Consider the following 23677-nt stretch of genomic DNA (forward strand, 5'->3'; position numbering starts at 1 on the left):
ACTTAATTTTTTATTGAACAATACAGATTTATTATCTTACAGTCTGGGGGTTAGAAAACAAACATGGGTCTTACTGGACTAAAATCAAAGGGTTGGCAGGGCTGTCTTGTTTTCTGGAGGTTCTAGAGGGGGATCTGTTTTCTTCCCTTGAATTTGAGTACCAAAAATGCTAATGTGAATATTTCACACCTTTTAAAAATATTTTATTTTAGGTTCATAGTGTTTGTTATATATGTGAATTGAGTGTTGTAGGGGTTTGGTATACAGATGGTTTCATTATCCAGGTAATAAGCATTAGTACTCAATAGGTAGTTTTTCAAACCTCACCCTCTTTCCATACTCCTCCCTCAAGTAGGACCTAGTATCTACTGTTCCCTTCTTTGTGTCCACATGTACTCAGTGTTTAGTTCCCACTTATACGTGAGAACATGCAGTGTTTTGTTTTCTGTTCCAGTGTTAGTTTGCCTAGGATAATAGCCTCCAGCTCTATCCATGTTGCTACAAAGACGTGATCTCCTTTTTTATGGCTGTATAGTATTCCATGGTATATGTGTACCACATGTTCTTTATCCAGTCTACCATTTTTTGCCATTTAGGTTGATTCTGTGTCTTTCCTATTGTGAGTTGTGAGTTACCTCTAGGCTGGTCTCTAACTTCTGGCCTCAACTGATCCTCCCACTTTGAGAGGGATTATAGGTGTAAGCCATTGTTCTGTTTTTAAATGAAGACAGACTTGGATGAGAAGAGAATATAAACCAGGAAAGTGGAGGTAATTTTATGAGATAAATACAGGAGAATAATTTATGAACCATAAAATTCATTTTTTCTACATTCTGTATTCTATATTTATTCTATATTCAGTACTTTTAAAATTCCAAAATGCTTTCATGTATTATCAATAGGAGCTCTAGTATTGTTCCTTATATCAATAAATGAAAGTTACAATACAAGAAAAGGGGAAAAATATTAGTGAATCCATTAGAATTTTATGTATATGTATTTTTCTTAACCTTCATATGCACTGTGATATTCTAAAATTAGAAAATAAAAATTAGTTATGACTGAGTAAGTCTGTTGATTTAAATTATAAAATACATAAAATATATCATACTAGTGTTATTTGCTTCAGATTTTAACCTTCTAACTGGCCTGGTGCGGTGTCTCATGCCTGTAATCCTAGCATTTGGGGAAGCTGAGGTGGGAGGATGGCTTAAGTTCAGGAGTTCAAGGCCAGCTTGGGTAACATTGTGAGGCTCTGTCTCTACCAAAAAAAAAAAAAAAAAAAAAAATTAGCCAAGCCTAGTGGGGCACACCTGTAGTTCCAGTTAATCAAGAGGCCGCGGTGGGAAGATTGCTTGAGCCTGTGTCAAGGCTGCAGTGAGCTGTGATCATGCCACTGCATTCCAGTGAGATGACAGAGCAAGACCCTTTCTCCCAAAAAACAAAAAAAGCTTTTAAATGCTCTAAGATATATTTGCATGTCCTTATGAAGGTCACTTTTCTGTGATATCCTTAAAAATCATAAAACATCCTTTTATTTTTATCTTGAAATGAATAACAGAAAATTCAAAAACAATATACACGGGATGATGGAAATGTTATGAAATAAGCTGAATGTCTACAGTAATTTTTTTGTTTTGAGATGAGTCTCACTCTGTCATCCAGGCTGGGGTGTAGTGGTACAATCTCACCTCACTGCAACCTCTGCCTCCTGGAGGGTTCAAGTTATTCTCCTACCTCAGCTTCCTGAGTAGCTGGGACTACAGGTGTGCACCACCACACCTGGCCATATTTTTGTATTTTTAGTAGAGATGGGATTTCACCATGTTGGTCAGGTTGGTCTCAAACTCCTGACCTCAGGTGATCTGGCTGTCTCGGCCACACAGCGTGCTGGGATTACAGGCATGAGCCAGTGCACCTGGCCAATATCTACATTAATTAACACCCATTGAAACATAATAATAACAAAGTATTTACAGATAATGAAAATAGAGCTATTCCAAATGGTATGAGATATAAATGATATGCCATTAACACTTAGACTTGCCTTAATTTCAATTATTCAAAAATATCTAATGAGTTTAGTTTTCTAATGATTAAATCAGATCTTGGAAGGCCTTCATCTAAGTTATACAGAGAAAATGAAATGGAAAAAAAAAATGGAGAGCTCTACTTTTTCTCACATTCCCTATTTACACAACTTTGAAGTCTTCTACAAGCTCAGGTGCTTTTTCACAAGAACAGAAACAAATCAAAATTTGATCTGAGGACCTAGCAGAGCTGAATGAGGAGGATTTTGCCCCACTGGCATTTCAACCCACAAGGTCGCCTCTGGAGAACGAGGAGGAGGAAGGGGGAGGGCAAAACTTCTTAGGCCCTACTAGGGCACCAGCTTCCATAAGCTAGAGGACTACAAAGTAGAACACACCAAATACTTCTGGATATTACCTATTTATATGCAGAGGATTAGAATTTTATTTCTCAAGATTAGTAAAAGAAAATCTTCCTCTCCATTCAATTGACTTCAATCATGGGACTTTTTTTTTTTTTTTTTTTTTTTAAACATATGAGAGTTAGTGAGTTGGAAGCCAACCCCCACTCCCATCCTCATTAATATTTTATCTCTTCAGGTGCAAGATGGTGAGCTCTAGTTTTAATAATAATATAAAATGACACAGTGAGGGTTTCTGCAGAGCAAACACACATAATCCTTTCTAACTAACTAACCAGCCTTTTGCTACCTAGTTGGATACTATGAATGTCACTTTATATGATAAGATGGTGTTTCTGTACAACTTTAATTAATTAATTCAACAAAAATTTATTTAGCAGCTGATGTATGCCAGGAACAATTTCTGGCAGTGGGGATACATTATTAAACAAATCAATGGTAATTGTCCCCCTGAAGTGTGTATTCTAGTGGTAGGGTCAAGGTTGACAGTGGTGAGAGGAACTTGCAACAAATATAATAAATATAATTCTATAGCAGGTTAGAAAGTGATAACTGCTACAGAAAACAAAACATCAGGGTAAGAGAAGTATGGAGAAGGGGGTTTGGACTGTAATTTTAAATAGGGTGTTAGAATAGTGCTCATGTATCTGTAGAGAGTGATATATGAGCAAGGACTCAAAACAGGTGAGCTTGAACTTCACTGTCTTGGGATACTGAATTACTATCTTTCCTGAGAGACTAATGTATCTGACAATGGTAAAAAGGAGTTCAAAAGGGTTTCTTTCTCTCTCTCTCTCTGTCTCACTCTCTCTTTCTCTCTCTGTCTCTCTCTCTTTCTCTTCTCTCTTTCTTTCTCTCTTTCTTTCTTTCTTTCTTTCTTTCTTTCTTTCTTTCTTTCTTTCTTTCTTTCTTTTCTTTCTTGGTTTATTTTCATTTGGGAGACATGATTAGTTTCCTATTCTTGATGGACATATTTTAAAATAATTGGCAGTTTTATAATAAAGCATGAACTACTGAACCTACTATCTGTATATAATTAAACCAAGCCTAGACATGACCCATTGTACAGGTTATGAGATTGAAAATTCAATACATAAATTTGTTGCAAATATCCAACTCAGCATAACTAAGCATAGCTGAGTGATACAATTTAAAGACCCATGACAGCAAAGACCTGTGTGCCTTTGTCCGTGCTATATCTCCTGGACCTAGAACAGTGCTTGGCTCATCATATGTACTCAATAAATACTAGTTTGATGAATAAGGCAAAGAATGGTTAGGGGCAGTGAGGTTAAGTATAAGTAACGGAAACTTTTGAGATTTCAGGCTATCAGAGATGTTTGACCTTTTCGTGTGCTCTAGGAGCAGAACTGGACTTTCAACCTAACTAAACTCTTTAGAAAACCTTATTATGATGAAGATTTTCCAAATGTATATTTATTGCATCTGAGTTGTCTGCATCTAATATTTTAGAGCCATGGTCCCCAACCTTTTTGGCAACAGGGATGGGCTTAGTGGAAGACAATTTTTCCAGGGGAGCAGGGCGGCAGGAGTGGGGGAGGGTAGGCATTTAATTCTCATAATGAGTGCACAACCAGAAGATCCCTTTCTTGCACAGTTCACAATGGGGTTTGCACTCCTATGACAATCTAATGCTGCTGTTGATCTGACAGGAGGCGGAACTCAGACGGTAATGCTTTCTTGCCCACCACACACCTCCTGCTGTGTGGCCCAGTTCCTAACAGGCCACGTATAGTTACAGGTCCACGGCCCGGGGACTGGGGACCTCTGTTTTAGAAGAGGAATTGGGAGGTAGTTTACATTTCAGGTGTATTTTTCTCCTTCCTTCCTTGCTTCTTTTTTTTTTTTTTTTTCAGGAGTCTTGCTCTGTTGCCCAGGCTGGAGTACAATGGCATAATCTTGGCTTACTGCAACCTCCACCTCCCAGGTTCAAGTGACTCTTCTACCTCAGGCTCCCAAGTAGCTGGGACTACAGGCACCTGCCACCACACCCGGCTAATTTTGTATTTTTAGTAGAGATGGGGTTTCACCATGTTGGCCAAGCTGGTCTCAAATTCCTGACCTCAGGTGATCTGCCCGCCTCGGCCTCCCAAACTGCTAGGATTACACGTGTGAGCCACCGCGCCCGGCCGTATTTTATTTTTCTACCTCTGGAGTCAGTTGCTGATACTGTGTTGACAGACTTGGGGAAAGCCAATTAAAAGGCCAAGACAGAAAATTAGAACCCCAACATCTAGTTAGTTTTCTGCAATTGCAGTAAAATAGAGAAAGATGTAACCATGTTAACCATGAAGCTCTCTTCTCCTATCGTATAATGAAGAATAAATATCTCCTGTACACATGCTGACTCTGGATTCCTTCCCTGCAATAGTATCTTCCTTCAGGAGACCACAGTGAGGTGGACACTGGAAGTGCAAAGGCCAGGTTAGGAAAGATGTCATTTACTAGAGTTTCAGATGTCATCTGCACCTCAATGTTCCAGTTGTTTGTAACTGATTAACAGACACTAAGCCATGAATCCATTAATTAGTATGTTCACATCCATGGTTCTTTTCTTCCCCATGTAAGCAGACAGCATTGTGAGTTCTCTGTGCTACATTAGTTGTCTAGAGCCACAAAAACATCATCTTTAGAAATTCCAAGTCCCAGAAAAGTCTATGTTATTTTTCTCTGTATAGCAGGCAATATTTGTGGCTGTCTCTGTGTACATGAGCTCCTTTAGGGCAGAAATCATATCTTTTTCAGCTTTTTATTATATGAAACTCAACAAATGGCAGTTAAATGAAACTATAAATGAAGAAATGAAATGTTCTGTTTGGTGAAAAAAACTGTCCATTAAAACTGGGAATTAAAAATCATGACATGCTTGCATGAGAAGTAAAAAATTATGTCAGTTATATAAAAATAGGAACTTATCAATGATCTCAATTGAGTAGCCTAGATAGATAGCCATGATGACTACATTTAGCAAACAACTGCTCTATTTCCCTTTGGTCTGCAAAAAAATTTTAATGGTGACAAAAATCTTTATCGCATAATATATTTTATTATCAAATTCTGGTTTGAAAAAAGGGACTGTTATTAACGAGAGAAGTTAAGTGACATGCTCGATGTCAAATGAAAGGCTTACAGTGAGAGACAAAGAGGGCATTAATAACATCAAGATGATCTGCTTCTCAGACACATCTCACTCCCGTAACTGATATGCTGACAGTTACACACCCAATTCATATAATTATCACAGCACAAAGAAGACGTGTTTATGACAGCAAGGTCATTTGTAATATAAAATAAAATGGTCTCAGCATGTCCACTACGAGTAAATGCTGAAATATTACCCATTTAATGAATATTAATTATATACTGAAACCTAGAATTAAATACATAAAAAAGAACAACTGCTGCCTAGACTCAGGAAAGACACTATTCAGGCAAGTTCTGATACTTGATCTGCCATTTCAATTATTTTAAAGTGTTCCCAAGTATTTACGCCACAGGTTTTTAGAGAACATGTCTTCGCTTTGCAGAAGTAAAGGATGAGGGATTTTCATGCCCCTCCCCTGAATGAGAACCAAAGAAGTACCTGTAGGATTGCAACCTCGTTACGAAGCTGGCTTTCTTGTTTTGTTGGAAATCGTAATTTGTCAATGATTTTAATAGCTACATCTCTTCCTGTTTTACGATGTTTTCCTTTAAAATGAAAAAGGGGAGCATTAGTATGTTATTAAATAGGATCTATCTTAAAGAACACTAAAATTTGCAAGGACATTTAAAGAAATGATAAACATATTTCACTGAATAAATTAACATTTCTAAAGAGCACTGACTTACACATATATATAAAGATTTCATTATTCTAAATCAAATATGTGCTTTAAAATTAGCCATAATTTAGAACGCAAAAGAATTGGGGCATTAAAAGCTATATGTATCAACAGCCTGGTATTTTTTCACAAAAATATATGTTTTAGAAACAGAATATTGAGCTACTTAATATAGAAAATATTTGTTTCACCAGCAAATTAACTCCCCTTTAGAAAGTATAATTTTAAAGTCCTGATAAGATAATGTATGTTATAGGGGAAAGAATTAAAGTCTTGGCTCTGCCACTTATTAGCTATGTGATCTTGAGCAAATCCCTCACTCTTTCTGAATTCTAGGTTCCTCATCTACAGTGAGGAGAAGATTGGATGAAAGGCGGCATATAAAGTATACAAAATACCCTGGTAACTGTGCACACTCAAAAAATGTTACTTATCATAATCATCATCATCACCACATAATAGGCCCTTTATGTGTATTACACCTTATTTAACTACTGCAACAAACTTTTCAGGAATTCTACGGGGCACCCCCAAGTTCTTAACTTCTACACTGCTATATTGTGGTAGGTAGCAGTGTTAACTGAATCTGAAAATAAGAAATGAAAATGAATCAGAAAACAGAAATGGAAATTGGATCTAATACTCAAACTTTTTGGTTACATACAAACGAACTTGAAATTCCAGTTTTCCAACACTTGTAAATCTAGTGTTCACTCACCCGATATCCTACTCTCACTATTCTTTCTCTTTCCAGACTGTTTTCCTTCACTATCAAATCAGCTTGTGTTCATGTTCTCTACTTCCTTAACATCATTTCTTACTCTATGATTGACTGCAGTCTCTATTTCAACTCAGCCATTTTCCTGCAAGTACTTTTTTCAAGGCCATAACTTCTTTTGTCTCTACTCCTCCGTCACTGTAGTACTTGACCTCTCTTCGGAGACTCTTCTCATCTACTTTACCCCATTTGTGTCTAATCTTAAAGTTTCAGTCTTCCATGTGGCAGCCTCCTCCTATTCCTGGTCTTCAGTGTTGGACGTCCCAAATTATGTGGCATCTGGTGGTCTCTCTACTCTCATTTGTCACCCTTGTCTCACCCCTATATGATGTGCAGTTATGTATATTAACCATGATCTATCTACCATAATTTTTTTTGGCATGCAACTATTATACTGTAGAGCAATAATTGAACAAATCGGTCCCCTCTATTATACAGTTATGCATTAACAAATGGTACAATGGTTAGTGGCTCATGATAGGTTTCTCATCAAAGAAATCACTGGAGCATTTTATAAGACTCAACATTACATTGTAAAATAGAGTAGAACTTAATTACTTTTTAAATTAAAAAGTACAATATTATATGGTGATAAATAAAATTGAATGGAACATTGTGATTATATCAGAACACTCAACTTCACCACAAGAAATAATTTCTTACTGATAATATTAAGGAACTGAAAGTTATGAGGTCATTTTACAGGGCAAATAAAACATTAATATTAAATATTTTTTAAAGACTTGAAAAATATTCTTTAACTGGCTGGAATCTAAAATAGCAGAAGTTAGAGTAATAAACTTACCAAAGAGCTTGACAAAAAGAAAATAGGTAAAGACTTGATATTTCACCTCAAAAATTAAAAAAAATTCAATCCTTCAGGAAACAAATATATCGTTAAAGACACTGGAAGGTTAAATTTTGTTTTGTCTACTAACATGAATGGACTTCTGATCAAGTATGCCAAAAGAAAATGGAATTAATTTGTTTACAAATCATAACTTCCTTGTTTCTCAATATTTTGTCTGATATTCCAAATTTCTTCAGTACTGTGTGTAGAGTTTGTCTATATTAAGAAAAAAGGTTTTTCGGGAGTATGAAACTTTCTCTTTCGAAACAGAAATATACCAATTTTCCAAGTAGGAACTATCTCAAAAAATTTTTTTAAAGACAGAACACAGAAAGATACACAGAAATATATACACATAGGTCTTCCCTTTTATGTTTTTCCTGGAAATATGCTTTTAAAAATATAACTAGCGAAAACTTTAAGTTCATAAAAATGCTCAGTGAGATAACCTACCTCCATAAACAATTCCAAACTGTCCAGAACCCAGTACTTCATCAGGAAAAATCTGATATACTGTGCTGATGTCCTAGAGGTACAAGTCCAATGAAAAAAAAAAAACATGAAGCAGAACAAAACATTAGTCCTAAAAATTAATACAATTTTATTAAATATATTATAAACATTAAATATTTTTAAAATAAATCAGAAATGCTAGAAATCTGAGATGACTGTAATATTCAAAGCACATTCTTTTTTTTTTTTTTTTTGAGATGGAGTCTCGCTCTGTTGCTCAGGCTGGAGTGCAGTGGTGCAATCTCGGCTCACTGCAACCTCCACCTCCTGGGTTCAAGAGATTCTCCTGCCTCAGCCTCCTGAGTAGGTGGGATTACAGGCACGCACCACCACGCCCAGCTAATTTTTGTATTTTTAGTAGAGACAGGGTTTCACCACGTTGGTCAGGCTGGTTTGGAGCTCCTTACCTCGTGATCTGCCTGCCTTGGCCTCCCAAAATGCTAGGATTACAGGTGTGAGCCACCATGTGTGGCCTCAAAGCACACTCTTTAATTAATGTAATAACATAATGTTATGAAAACTGTTCTGATCTTAAGTGGCAGAAGTTTTCTAATGTGCTAGCACATATGTTTCATTAGAAAGAAAGATGACTAAAAACCATACAATGTGATTTACTATAAGTATTAAAAAAGATATTTGCCTGTTGAGATGGCTATTTGGAAATGTCATTAAATAATCACGGTTCCCAATCACATGTCTGTGTGAATCCTGATTCCAACCACTTCTCCCCGTATGACTAGAATGAAAAGGTTGCTCCCTTATTAGTCACCCACATGCAGATGAACCTAAAGTGACGGAAGAGGAGGCTGAATCACTGTGAGTGAGCTGGAGAGGCTGCAGAAGGATGGCAACCCATATGAAATTCTCATCTGTGAAGTAGCTAAACTCGTCCAATTTCATCACTTCCGGAGCTAACAAGTTCCAAAAGTCTAATGCTTTCTCTTTGAAATAATAACTGTTAAATAAAGCATCTTTTAAATCTATGTTTTATTGTCTGTGATTTCATGCTGACGAAATCACAAGGTAATACTTTTTTTCCTTTATATATTCCTATTACATCCTATCGGATTTTCCACCTATCTTCTACCCTTATACTTGACTTTATTTTTTTTAAGTCCTTCTGCACATTCTGCACATGTACCCTAGAAGTTAAAGTATAATAAAAAAAGAAGTCCTTTAATATCAAATCCTACCCTCTCCATATCCTACAAATCCTTATCTTTTTCCTTTGTTCTTCCCCCTAGAAAATAACTACAAGTTGTCTCCATCCTGTGATTCTTCAAAGTATCCACAGGATGAGTTCAAGGCTGTCTAGGGACAAGACAAGTAATATTAATACTATTCTATTATTCTGATTTCAAGCTACTTCATCTGCTAAGAGAAGTGTTCTTTAGGCTTTCTGATAACTCAATGGCCGATCCAAAATTTTCAGTAGACAACAGTGGCTGAAGAGAGTGGAACAACTCCACAGCTATCAAGAATTTCCCAAGAGGCTTATACAATAACTTGCATTTCCTAAAATGTCCCTGGCTAAGCAAAGGCAATAGGAGTCTGCAGAAAAGAAATTTTTTTAGGAATCTATCTCATGATTGACAGCACAAGAATTTATCTAACCTTCACTATAAAGTTTACCTAGTCCTCTCTAATTCGTATTTGGCTGTTTACTTTATGTCACTTTAATGTAGGCTTCAAAGATAAAGTAAGGATGAATAGAGTTTCATGAAGTTAATTTTTTAAACAAATTTTTATAAACTATAAGCTGTAAACTGCATTCTTTTGGCCATAGGTACAGCAGGTTAAAATAGAGAAAAGGGTCTGGGTCACAGGAGGAGGTAGAAGGCCTTATTACTTTTTGGCTACTTGCCTTAGGGATAAAATATAACAAATAAAGCAAACATTTGACAGACTGTAAAATATTTCATAATATGGCTGATCTACAATTTTCAAAAACTAAGCTGCAAGGATGGAGTTACGTGGCACAGGTGACTAGGGTGCTAAAATGAGAACCCATAAGATTCGATTTATGCAACTTTCTTAAAGTCTCCTTGATGTGTACAAGTGACTATAAGAGCATTTGCAACTCCTTGTCATAATACAGCACTTCCAGGTAGCAACTAAGGAATGAGAACAATGGCATTTTTAAGCTACTTATGCAAATCAAGAAATTTATCTTATTCTGCTGCTGTATTTATTTTACTGTGTAATATCAACCATTAAAATTCCAGTACCAAGAAGGGCAAATATGTGAGAAATCAGGCATCACATTATAATTGCCTAGCTGAGATAAACAGATATTTGACTCTATATTACAGAATTGATTATAAAAAAATTACTAAACAAATCTATATCATTTAATGTTTCTAAAATATCACAGAAAAATATCCAAATTCTATTTTGCTTTTCAAAATTTACTAAAAAATTAAAATGAATTTTAAAACCTATTTTATGATGCTTTTATTTTCCAGTAATCACATTACCAAGTTTTATATTAGTAGGTACCTACTTACCACGTTTTCTTGAATCTGGCAATTTGATACCGAAATACTCACAGAGATATCTCCTGGAAATGCATGTAAAACAATATGCACACAAAAAGTCAGTAAGAGATGTGATAGCAACACAAGTAAATACATGTTTACAAATCGTCCTGCAAAAGTGGTTTTAAATAAATCACAGCAATTAGGGTTTTCTAAGAAAATGTCATTAGAATATTTATTTCTTTTCAAAATTACATATTCACCATACTTGGTTTTGAAAAATAACATTCTGTGAATTTAGGGTTTGGTGCCAGAAGGACTTGGATTCAAATACTGGCTTTGCTACTTCACAGCTTTGGTACAAGCTCGGACAACTTAATCTCGCTCGAGAGACACTGATTTCCTTAGTTGTAAAACAGGCCAATCGTTAAAGTCTACCTGTTGGAATTGGATTAGGCATTAAAATAGAGATCTCATGTAAAGTGCTTAGCACCAAAATAGGCATATATATTCTATTAATATGTATTTTGATTGTAGAGATAAACTAAAAAATTATGACACATCAACAGATAACACTATAATGTAAAAAACCAGAGGTTAATTCATAGGTTTCATTATAAGTAACTATTATGAAATTTAAAAATAAATGACTTTTTTATTCAAATATTTCTCTAAAATTTCTTCTTTAAAATTTATCCTCAATACTGGATCTAGGTTGCATTTTAGCAAATGTATCTCATTCAATTAATGAACAGAGATTTCTTCCTGGGATAAAATGATCAAGAATTACCAATTACCATGTACTCTGCACATCAAATTACCATATCCTGCACAGAATACTAGGTGAGGTGTCTTTAGGGAAACTTATTAATTCAGATTTGCAAATAACAAGACTTGCACTCCATGTCAAGCTGAAGTTGACTAGATTTCTTTCTCCTCTTTCTTCTTTCGTTCGTTCGTTCCTTCCTTCCTTTCTTTCCTTTCTTCTTCTTCTTCTTCCTCCTCCTCCTCTTCTTTTGTTCTTCTTCCTCTTCTTCCTCATCCTCTCCATCTCCTTCTATCTTCTTCTTCTTCTCTCACATTCCATGTCAAGCTGAAGCTGGCTAGATTTCTCCTCCTCCTCCCCCTCCCCCTCCTTCCTCTCCTCCTTTTTGCCCAGGCAGGAATGCAATGGCTTGATCTTGGCTCCCTGTAACCTGTGCTTCCTGAACTCAAGCAGTTCTCCTGCCTCAGGCTCCAGAGTAGCTGGGACCGCAGGCGCATGCCACCATGTCTGGCTAATTTTTGTATTTTTTTGTAGAGACAGGGTTTCTTCATGTTGCCCAGGCTGGACTAGAACTCCTGGGCTCAAGTCCTCCACCTACCTTGGCCTCCCAAAGTGCTGGGGTTAGAGGTGTGAGCCACTGAGCCTGGCCAGATTGCTTCTTCTTTTACAACCAATAGCTCTAGAGGTCTGTAATTGCCTAATACATAGTGTTTATCTGAATTTGTTAAATTTTAATATAAAATACCTACAATAAAATAGGATAATTTAACAAACTAAACATCTTAGTATGTGCAGCAGCTTTTATTTAGAGACTGTACATTCTCCAATAAACTAAATCATCCCCAAGGAGTCTTTGTTCATTCTGTTCTTAGGAAGGACAGGGCACATGTTTACTAAGCAATGGGTAGGCACATGATAAGCTTTGGGCTGGTTAGAAAACTGTCAGACTCACTGTGCAAGTTGGGTCCTGTACCCACGGACGAGCCCTTGGGAATGACGGGCATGAGGGCATGCTGGATGGCTATCTCCCACATCCTGGCCACATCTGCACCCACGCCACTGGTGAGGACACTGTTATTTGGTGGTGGGCTGGAAGGATTGAGCACATTTTCTCCCACATAATATACTACATTTGCCGTAGTGATTTCAAAACAATGAGGATTGGCCCCATTAGGAATTAAAGCTGAAGTTTTTGCTGGTTCCAGAGATAAAATTTCAGATAAAGGAATTTCCTGTGAAAGAAAAAAAGTGCTAAAGGTAGTTTATCAAAAGTATGTAAATTTTCAAAGAAAGTTCATGCCAAGAACATGTGAAAAATGACATCACAAATAACCACCATTTATATAAAATAGTTTTAAACTATAAAACACAGAATATTGCTAAGCAAAATTTAAAAAATAGCTTTACTATGGGAAACCTTATTTCCTTTTTCTAGAAAATGTGACTTTTTATGCTATGTTCATGTGGCAAGAGTAAGTATGGTTAGGAATAATGATTTTCAATCTTCACCACAATCTAAGACTTAGAAAATAACGATAATTTTTATAACAGTGAGGTAGAATCACAACACTTTTGAAACGCATTTAGGTAGACATGGCTATTTTAAAATTTTAACCTATTCTTTAAGGCACTCAATACATGTTAATGTAATAACATAGCCAAGTGAATAGTTTAAGTGAGGACAACTAGACACTGGTTTTAAAACAGTCTTTTTTTTTTTCTGAGACAGAATCTTGCTCTGTCACCCAAGCTGGAGTGCAGTGGCGTGATCTCGGCTCTTTGCAACCTCCACCTCCCGGGTTCAAGTAGTTCTTCTGCCTCAGCCTCCCAAGTAGCTGGAATTTCAGGCACCTGCCACTACACCTGGCTAAATTTTTATATTTTTAGTAGAGACAGGGTTTCAACATGTTGGCCAGGCTGGTCTTGAATTCCTGACCTCACGCTGCCTGCCTCGGCCTCCCAAAGTCCTGGGATTACAGGGGTGAGCCACTGCGCCCAGCCATTTATTTGTTTATTTATTTATTCATTTATATTTATTCTTGAGACGGAGTCTTATTCTGTTGCTCAGGCTGGAGTGCAGTGGTGCAATCCTGGCTCACTGCAAACTCCGCCTCCTGGATTCAGGTGATTCTCCTGCCTCAGCCTTCTGAGTAGCTGAGATTACAGGTGCATCCCATCACGCCTGGCTAATTTGTGTATTTCTGTAAAGATGAGGTTTCATCATGTTGGCCAGGCTGGTCTAGAACTCCTGACCTCAAGTGATCTGCCTGCCTCGGCTTCCCAAAGTGCTGGGATTACAGGCATGAGCCACTGCGCCTGGCCAATAGTCATCATTTTTAAGGCAATTCATATTAAAAAAAATTAATCACTACTGTGTCTTCCAGGAAGTATGCAGGGACTAAAAAATAATAACTTCTAAAACAAACTTTTAATTTTAAAATTAGTGAGGTTTCCATTTTCTGTGACAGCTGTGTAAAATGGCTATGGAGAATCAAATCAACTATTCCACAGTCTGCATTCATTTTGAAGGACCACGTATCTACCCTTTTCTCTATGAAGATTTTGTTTTGGAGTTGTGTTTTTCTGGGTGATATAATATGCCACATCTGTATTACTTAATGTAGAGGGACAGAATAAAAATTGCTGCCATTTTTTTCTCTAGAGGAAAGTGCTCTTTGTGAATACTGACAAGCATGGAGAAATCATACAATGTTTCTTCCCTCCTGGCAGTGTGCTACATGCAGTGGATATCAGGAGTTTACTTTGAGCTGATCTGCTGTGACCATTAATTTTCTAGTTAAATCACACATCTTTGCTAAAATATTCATTAATCTTTGCCTCCCTCCCTCTCCCATCATCCCATGGTACCAGAAGCACTCCTTGGGGAAATGTAAAATTCACAGATGAATCAAGGGGTCCCAACCTGAATCCCAAGAAATTTGTAGACTGTAGAAAAGAAAAAAAAAATAGCTCCTGGAGGAAGCACAAAAATAGTCACGTTTGTTGGATGTATTTCCTATTTCTTACACTCCACATTCCCAAGAAAAAGCAGTAAGAAGTATGAAAGTACAAAGAAAGAGCCCCCTCTTACCTTGTAGTATCTGCTTCCTGTGTCATTTTGAAAGAGGGTAATACATTTGCTATCCAATCTCCAATAGTGCCGTTTCCGCTGAAACACAAGTTAGATCCAAATCCTTTTTAAAAAACTTCAAAAATATCCACCATTGATAAAACAAATAGATTTCCCCAATGGGGACATAAGATTTGAGAGTGGAAAGTGCATGGGCTTTGGAAAAGGCAGACTCACGCTCAATTTCAGGCTCTGGAGGCTATTTAGCCACATGTCTGATAAGTATCTGGATTTATGTTACAGGGTTGTGAGTAATAAAGAAGATGAAGTATTAGCACCCAATAAGAGTCTGGCATTTAGAAAGTGCATAGTAAACAGAAAACATCATTTTTAAGCTTGTTTCACTGCATGAAGGGCTAAAGGCAGATGTATAGTTTATAATAAAATAAGGTTTACTAGGAGATGCAATGTTTATTATTATTATTTTAGGACATAAGAAATGCCATGATGATGGAACCAGGTATTCTCACTTCCATTGGCAATGGGCAAATTCTGAATGTTAGAGTAGAAGTAAAGAATATTTTGCTGGACAGTAAGTTTGACTCCATGACATCAACTTAAAGTCAGGGGAATGCATCAAACAACCAACTCTACCTTCTCTCCAGCTCACTAGAAATCTAACCACTATGATTTGGTGATCAGGTCCTTCTTCACTGTAGGTATATTTTTCAGGATTTTAGGTTGTGTGTGTATTTTTATCTTATAAAAGACCCCAAAGCTCCATTCTGCTCTTCTTCTCCACAACCAATTTCAGGCCAGTCGAATATATTAAATATATTACACCATGTCTAAAAAGAACTAGGCGGTATTCAATTGAGCCCTATAATATCAGGTAAGTCTTCTCTCTCTAACAGAGATGGTCGAAATTATAGATAGATCAATTAGATTATAGGTGTCTGCTTATCTGTAGTGATCCTTTAGGTAAGAGATGAGAAAAGCAATACAGTAAAATACATCAGCCAATTGTCAATTTAACTTTGAAACGTGAATCAAGTTGTTCTCTCTTATGTACACACACAACTTCATTCATCAACTATTAAGAAAATCTGGAGGCCGGGCGCGGTGGCTCAAGCCTGTAATCCCAGCACTTTGGGAGGCCGAGACGGGCGGATCACGAGGTCAGGAGATCGAGACCATCCTGGCTAACACGGTGAAACCCCGTCTCTATTAAGAAATACAAAAAAAAAAAAAAAAAAAAAAAACTAGCCGGGCGAGGTGGCGGGCGCCTGTAGTCCCAGCTACTCGGGAGGCTGAGGCCGGAGAATGGCGTGAACCCGGGAGGCGGAGCTTGCAGTGAGCTGAGATCCGGCCACTGCACTCCAGCCTGGGCGACAGAGCGAGACTCCGTCTCAAAAAAAAAAAAAAAAAAGAAAATCTGGAGACATGAACACTCAGGATACAGGCTTCCAATGTTCCTGAATGGGTCGGTTCTTCAGGGAAAACTCAGTTAAGGACTTAGGAAGTATAACATAGTTATCACTGTTTTATTCTCTGCCTAGAATGCAGTGTTTCTTATAAAATTCTAAATTGCAGTGGAACATTCTGAAAGCACATACTGTGGCTTCCACAAGTACTATAAAATGGCAGGTAGACATCTCAGGTAATCAAGGTCAATGAATTTGTTTGCCTGAAATTGCTTTCCACATTTTTTCCTAACTCCATTGCTTGCTCAACTACATCTGACACCCTGAGACTGTAATGCACCTTACCTAATCCTGTGTCATGCCTGTGCTGAGGTTTACTCTGAGTAATGAAGGCATCTCACAGCCCTCACAGGACATTAGCAACTCCTCTAATTAAAGCTAGCAAGGCAAGAGAACATTGTTCCCTGTGGATCTTACCAGCGTGTCCTTGCTGGTGTAGTGGACCATCCATCCTTCTTTCATGACTGTGCTGCTTTTCCTCTTCGTGTGTTTGACAGACTGCACTACTCTCATGAGTGGGATATTGTTGCTTGTTGATGGACTTGAGAAGTCAAAATATTGTAGGAGAAAAATGTTTTCAGGTACATTTTATGTATTTTCATGCATAAAACCTTATGTCAGCTAATCCAAGTGAAACTTTACAAAAATTCACATCTCAATTTTAGTAAAATGTATTGTCAGGCACCATGGTTCTGAAAGTGGGTTACTCTGAAGAGTGATAGGCACTTTATTCGTACACCTTAAAAAATCCCAGCCGGGCGCAGTGGCTCACATCTGTAATCCCAGCACTTTGGGAGGCCGAGACAGGTGGATCACAAAGTCAGGAGTTCAAGACCAGCCTGGCCAAGATGGTGAAACTCCGTCTCTACTAAAAGTACAAAAACATCAGCCAGGCATGGTGGCGGGTGCCTGTAATCCCAGCTACTCTGGAGGCTGAGGCAGAGAATTGCTTGAACTTGGGAGGTGGAGGTTGCAGTGAGCCGAGATTGCGCCACTGCACTCCAGACTGGGCGACAGAGCAAGACACTGTCTAAAAAAAAAAAAACCCAAGGCTGGGTAATAAGCACCTCATCTTTTGGGTTGAACTGTATGGTGTTCAGTTTTCAGGTCAACCTGAGGAAGAATACTTCTTAGTCTACTGAGGCCACACTATTCAGACTCACACATGAAAGCTTATTTGCTTATTTATTTCCCATTATAGGTACATTATCAATCATTTAGAGATTACATTATTCAACATGAATTTTTAGTTTCTCGCATAATGTCATAATAATTGGAATCTGCTAGTCTCTGTTTCTTTCTCTCTTCATCCCTCTCTCCTTGTCCCCCTCCCCACAACATGAATATATATGTTATTTCACCCACTTCCCCCACCCCCCACCATGCAAACTATTTGGCACTAAAGAAGTGTATGTCTTCAAAAGACAGGTCATAAGACAATTATTTCCCACTATTTAAAAAATGTTCATTATGCCATTAAATGGAAAAAAATCATTTCATTGCTCTACTCTCATGAACAATTTCTGTTTGTCAATAAACATGGCATTTGTAAAATGGACACAAAAATTTCAATAGGCTTTATGATATAAATCAGAGACTAGGAAACATTTTCTGTAAAGGGCCAGGTAATAAATATTTTAGTTTTTGCAAAAGACCTAACTTTACCAATATAGTGCAAAAGCAGCCAGAGACAATATGAATGGGCACGGCTATGTTCCAATAAAACTTTACTACAAATTGGGCAGCAGTCCAATCTGTCCTGGTGGCCACATTGTGCTGACTCCTGATATAAAAAGTGGGGATCATCCAGTAACCAAAAGCAAAAATTAGATAACAGATATAAAATTGCACATACTTTTGAAATAATATCAAGAACAGTGAAGTATGCAGAGACTATGATATTTGTAACAGGGGCCAGCTAATAAAATAGATGATGTCTGCTGAGTTTGATCTTGATCTTTGTTGTTTCTACACAATGAGCTTTGAATTAACATTAACTTAGTAATAAACTTGTGGATGGCAAGCATGAGCATCTCTCACATGCAAAAGAAAATGGGTCCATGAATGAGGTGATGCTAGGAAAGGATGGAAACCACACTTCTCCGAAGGAACCCAGACCTCCTAACTTCAAAGGCTCTCACCTACAGCACACAGCTCATTCATAAGAAATTAAACATGTACTTCACATTTCTACTATAATCTATTAAAATATCAAAGAGGTTTAAAGAGAAAATACTGCTTGGGGTTCCCCCGTTTGCTGAGGCTGGCAGTACTGCTCTCACCTGATGGTTCTGTTGGCATCCTCGTGGTCTGGGTCTGGATCTTGCATCTCACCACTGTCATTCTGGCATTCTGCCATTGCCATCTCTGCATCTTGGACCATTGCTTCTTCCATGTCATCCATGAGCCTACTGTTCCTTTCACTATCATTGTCATCACTCCCTTCTTCCATGACCACATCAGACTCTGCCCCAGGACTAAGCAAATCTAGAAAATTATTTTGACCCATGAAGATAAGCCTGGAATCTTGGAATCAGGGCTTAAGAGACAGTCAGGTGATCCTAAAACAAATAAACTGGAAGCCCCAAAAAGGCAGTTCTGTGAAGAGATTATTTTCTTTTCTTTTTTTTAACTTTTAAGTTTAGGGGTACATGTACAGGTTTATTACCTAGGTAAACTTGTGTCATAGGGGTTTGTTGTACAGATTATTTCATCACCCAGGTATTAAGCCTGGTACCCATTAGTTATTTTTCCTGATCCTCCCTCCTCCCACACTCCAACCTCGAAGGGCCCCAGTGTGTGTTATTCCCCACTATGTGACCATGTGTTCTCATTATTTAGCTCCCACTTATAAGTGAGAACATGTGGTATTTGCTTTTCTATTCCTAGGTTAGTTTGCTAAAGATAATGGCCTCCAGATCCATCCATGATTTTCAATTTCCTTTTTTATTTCAGTTTATAAGCATCTTAATTTATGAGAGGTTGAATATGTAATTTTATAGGTAGATGCTCGTTTTCCGTTCTTCTAAGCCTGAAAACATGAAAAGTCATGAAAAGCCTTGGAAGGAAGCCAAGGCTGGGATAGAAGTAAAATGCTAGAAGGCAAAGTGATACCAGGCCCCAGTGACTGGGAAGCTGCTCATATTTTAGAAACACAGCCCTGGTGGGAAAAAACGTATGTAAGAGGATGACAGAAACTTTCACATGAAAAAAGACTCAAGCCACTGATTCTTACTATTGGAGTAACTTTGAAAATCACGAATTCCAATATATTACATTGGTCACATAGTTACAGCTTTTAAATAAGACATTTGATATTTGAAGTAATATTGAACCCTGTCATTATACAGTTGATGGTAATGGTTAAAAATTATAATCACTTACTAATGCAAAGTACTCATTTTAAAATTAAAACATAGATTAATGAGATACTCTAGCCTGCCAAGCTTGGAAAATTCACATTTTATCAGATTTTTCTGGATGTATGAGAAAATACCATTTCAAAGTAATCAACATCAAAAACTGTTCTGCTTCCCCTTAGTTATAGTTATCCAGTACACACTGACATTCCCTGAGCCTGAACAAAGTCAACACCACATGCCACAGAAAGTGGGACGATCGCCAAGCTTTCAATTTTGGCAGCTAATTCATGAATCTCCAAGCCAGAAACAAGTGTGACAATGTTTCCCTGGAGAGCTCTTCCTTCTTCTTCTTTTTGGTACAGTATGTATTTCTTCTAGAGAAGAAAGTTCTAGAGCAAAGATACTCATTCATTCTTCTTAGTTCATCATTCATCAGCATCTTAGTAACAAAAATACTCAACTAAAAGTATCTGTGGTCTTTTATAGCCATTTTTCTTTCCAGAGGAATTGGAAAACTGGTAGCAAACTAAAGGTACAAAGAAGACCACTATCTGCAGAAAAAGCTAACCTGGGATTCTAAGTCAAATATTTTGGTAGTGATCCATTAGCATGCTACCTAGGAAGAAAATGTAAGCTCTTTGTTTAGATATGGCATTTTTCTTAGCAGTCCTTCAAAGTTAATTTATACAGTTAGAATTTTCTTGAAGGAATAATGCCAAATATAGAAAATATATCTATTTTTTTGTTGGCTGACAAAGTTCCTTTTATTATTAAAGATGACTGAAATGAGAAGGACAGAGGAAGAGACTGAGAGCTACAACTTGTAGGCAGCCCAACAACATCCACATTTCTGGGCAAACTAGGATAAGAGTATAAGAAAATAAAGCTGTGAAATAAAGTATGGCTACCCAAGTTTTCAATACTAGCTGCTCACCATGTAAAGATCATGAAAGGGTCTTTGACTGTTATCAAAACTCCATGGATGCTTTTCTATAGTAAAGTAGAACAAACACTGGCCATAATTCACTTTTGGACTGTGTCTGAAATACCTGAACCAAAACCAAAACCAAACCCAAAAACCCCAACTAAAATCATCATCACCACACTCTCTAATAGGGAAGAAGCACAGACATGACAGCTGATCTTTTACCTACCTCCATTAATAGTCACTTCGCCAAGGCAGTTGTTTGGTACTTTTGGTGCACAACGTTTATGGCAGTTGAATCTGCAATCTAATCCCAGTGATTTTCAAACAAAACAAAATGAGAATTTGTCAGAAAGAGAAGTGGTAACCAGAAAATACTTATGTCAGATGAATGAGGGTGATCAAAGTTCGACAGGTGACAAAATCATCCTTACCTTTGCACTGCAAGCCCTGCCTGAAAAGCCCCTTCAGAAGCTTCTTGCAGTACTGGCATACTGTGGGCCGGGTGTAGGAGTGGATGACAAATGTATGCGGCACTTTAACTTTAGACATCAAAATCTTGTCAAGTTGAATTGGTCGTCCAATGTATGATTGAGAATTTGACCTCTTCTCTCGACCAATAAATGACTCTGATGGTGATTTTTGCTACATTTTGGAAAACAATAAAGGAAGTAAGAGGCTATTTGATTTATATATTTATATATTTTAAGATCTCGGTTTACTCTTGTATTTAGTACTTTGATGTTTAATAATATGAAAGAAATAATACTATATTTCTGTTAATTAATATAATTTACTTGCTTTCTCCATTTCTATTTGAGTTACCTTGCTTGTATAATCTTAAAAAAAGAGAGAGAATTGGAGATCAGAACATTTAAACATGATTTCTAGGTCTTTCAAATATGTTTTTGCTTTAAAAAAGTGGTTCTAATACAGAAATACAAAGTTGGAGGCAAATAAACAGTGCACATATACCGTTGACATTTTCTACAGTATTACATGCACATGGTTACAAAATGCAAGCATTTAAGAAAGACAGAAAATGAAAAGTAAATGCCTCCTGTTTGCCCTACACGGTACTTCATTGAAAAAATGCTGTAATCCCAGCACTTTGGGAGGCCAAGGCGGGAGGATCGTTTGGGGTCAGGAATTCAAGACCAGCCTGACTAACATGGTGAAACCCCGTCTCTACTAAAAATAAAAAAATTAGCTGAGTGTGGTGGTGCACGCCTGTAATCCCAGCTACTCAGTAGGCTGAGGCAGGAGAATTGCTTGAACCTGGGAGATGGAGGTTGCAGTGAGCCAAGATCGTGCCACTGCACTCCAGCCTGGGCAACAAGAGTTAAACTCGAAAGAAAGAAAGGAAAGAAAGAAAGAGAGAAAGAGAGAAAGAGAGAGAGAGAGAGGAAGGAAGGAAGGAAGGAAGGAAGGAACGAAGGAAGGAAAGGAGGGAGTGAGGTAAGGAGGGAGGGAGGGAAGGAGGGAAGGAAGGCAGGCTTACAGTTCCTTTGGTTTGCCTAAAGAAAAAAAATAAACATGATTTTAAATTTTTCCTCAGCCATACAACAAAAGATTTGTATTACCAAAAACAGAACTAATATACTATACAAGGAATATAAAAGTGGATGTTTTGGATATAATTATATCTCTGTGCTCTCTTGTCCGTCATTTTGGAATTATTTAATCAGTTCAGTATATAGATTTTTAAAAATTAAATTAACTAAAGTTAACCGTGTTTTCAATTTTTTGGATAGTTTGATGGTACCTCTTATATCCTGTGATCTATTTGAGAATAAATATATCCCATCAGAATAAATGTATTTTAGAATCATCAGAATAAGATAAACCGAATTGCTTTTGAACCGTTGTTATAATTATATATCTCATTTACATATCTCAGTTATTAAGTTCCTACTCTATAGCAATAACTGTGTTAGGTGCCTTAAAACATAGGCCTTATTATCTACAGTTGAGGCATCTAAGCTCATAAAGTTTAAATAGATACCTCTGGGTCATATGCTAGTAAATAGTGCAGCCAAAATGTGAACCTACATTTGTTTGCCTCCAGAGCCCTTGTTTTATCACCACACTCGGTTAATTTCTAATTTTAAATGATTACTGATAAGACAAGCAATAAATCACATTTACAAAAAATTTCTATCCCTTTCAATCCCTATCTGCACCAAAAGGTTAAATACTATTACCAAAAGTGAAAACTATTATTTTCAGATTCACCAGCTACAGTAAAAAGAAACTTAAAATGAAGTTCTACACAGGAATATTAGGCCTACAGCTACATTCACAAATATAACTCCATAAAGAAAAACTGTAAAGCATAATTATTCTGGAAAGGTTCAACTCTTGCAGAGAAGTCTAGGGAGATTATAAAAATAGCCAAAGGTTTGCCAAACCAGAATCATGAATATATTGAATAAATATCTTCAATGGAATTAAAGAATAATTAAATCCACAGGGTAAGGTCCCTGTTCTAGTGTCCTCTAGTAACTGTAGCCAATGGGCCAGTTTTAAGCATAGACTAAAATGAAAATGATATTTTTCCATAGTTGAAAAGTTTTTTTTTTTTTTTTTTTTTTTGTATTTCTTAGTAGAGACGGGGTTTCACTGTGTTAGCCAGGATGGTCTCGATCTCCTGACCTTGTGATCCGCCCATCTCGGCCTCCCAAAGTGCTGGGATTACAGGCTTGAGCCACCGCGCCCGGCCCAGTTGAAAAGTTTTAACACTCAGACTAAAAGATAACCTGAAGTGACACTTTCTTAGCAGATTTAACACGTTATCAGATTTGGAAAATCCTATGAAAAGCTGAACAAATCAGTGTTCAGTTACTTTCCTTAATTTAAGATACCTAATTGAAGGCTGTGCTAACAGAGTCAGTTTGACATTTACTATACCATGGTGCAAATTCATTAGAAAAGCAAGAGGGAATCTAGTAAACTGAATATTTTCTTTTCATCCAACATAAACGCTGCCATAAACTATAAGAATTAGAATTATTTTTGAGAGGTTGTTTCATTTATTACCTTCAAGGCAAGATCATGTAAGAAATTTAAAAATATTCCAAGTTTAGGCAAAAGAAATTAGCTGTCACTCTGTAGCCCAGAGACTATACTACACACATATTGGGGCAATAATGAGA

General features: G+C 37.1%; 1 protein-coding gene across 3 annotated transcripts in view; it reads right to left on the bottom strand.

Annotated features, from left to right (window-relative positions):
* PRKD1 (protein kinase D1) overlaps positions 1–23677 on the bottom strand; it is a 365049-nt gene that overhangs the window by 40101 nt on the left and 301271 nt on the right. For all 3 annotated transcript variants that reach the window (XM_025392896.1, XM_025392895.1, XM_025392897.1), the window contains 9 exons: positions 20957–21167; positions 20752–20829; positions 18518–18722; positions 16653–16776; positions 14773–14850; positions 12634–12913; positions 10946–10998; positions 8379–8451; positions 6057–6163 (listed from right to left, as the gene is read on the bottom strand). In XM_025392896.1, the coding sequence (XP_025248681.1) occupies positions 6057–6163; positions 8379–8451; positions 10946–10998; positions 12634–12913; positions 14773–14850; positions 16653–16776; positions 18518–18722; positions 20752–20829; positions 20957–21167 (1209 nt within the window). The remainder of the gene's footprint in view (positions 1–6056; positions 6164–8378; positions 8452–10945; positions 10999–12633; positions 12914–14772; positions 14851–16652; positions 16777–18517; positions 18723–20751; positions 20830–20956; positions 21168–23677) is intronic.

Source organism: Theropithecus gelada, chromosome 7b, assembly GCF_003255815.1.
Source record: "Theropithecus gelada isolate Dixy chromosome 7b, Tgel_1.0, whole genome shotgun sequence".
Classification (NCBI taxonomy): domain Eukaryota; kingdom Metazoa; phylum Chordata; class Mammalia; order Primates; family Cercopithecidae; genus Theropithecus; species Theropithecus gelada.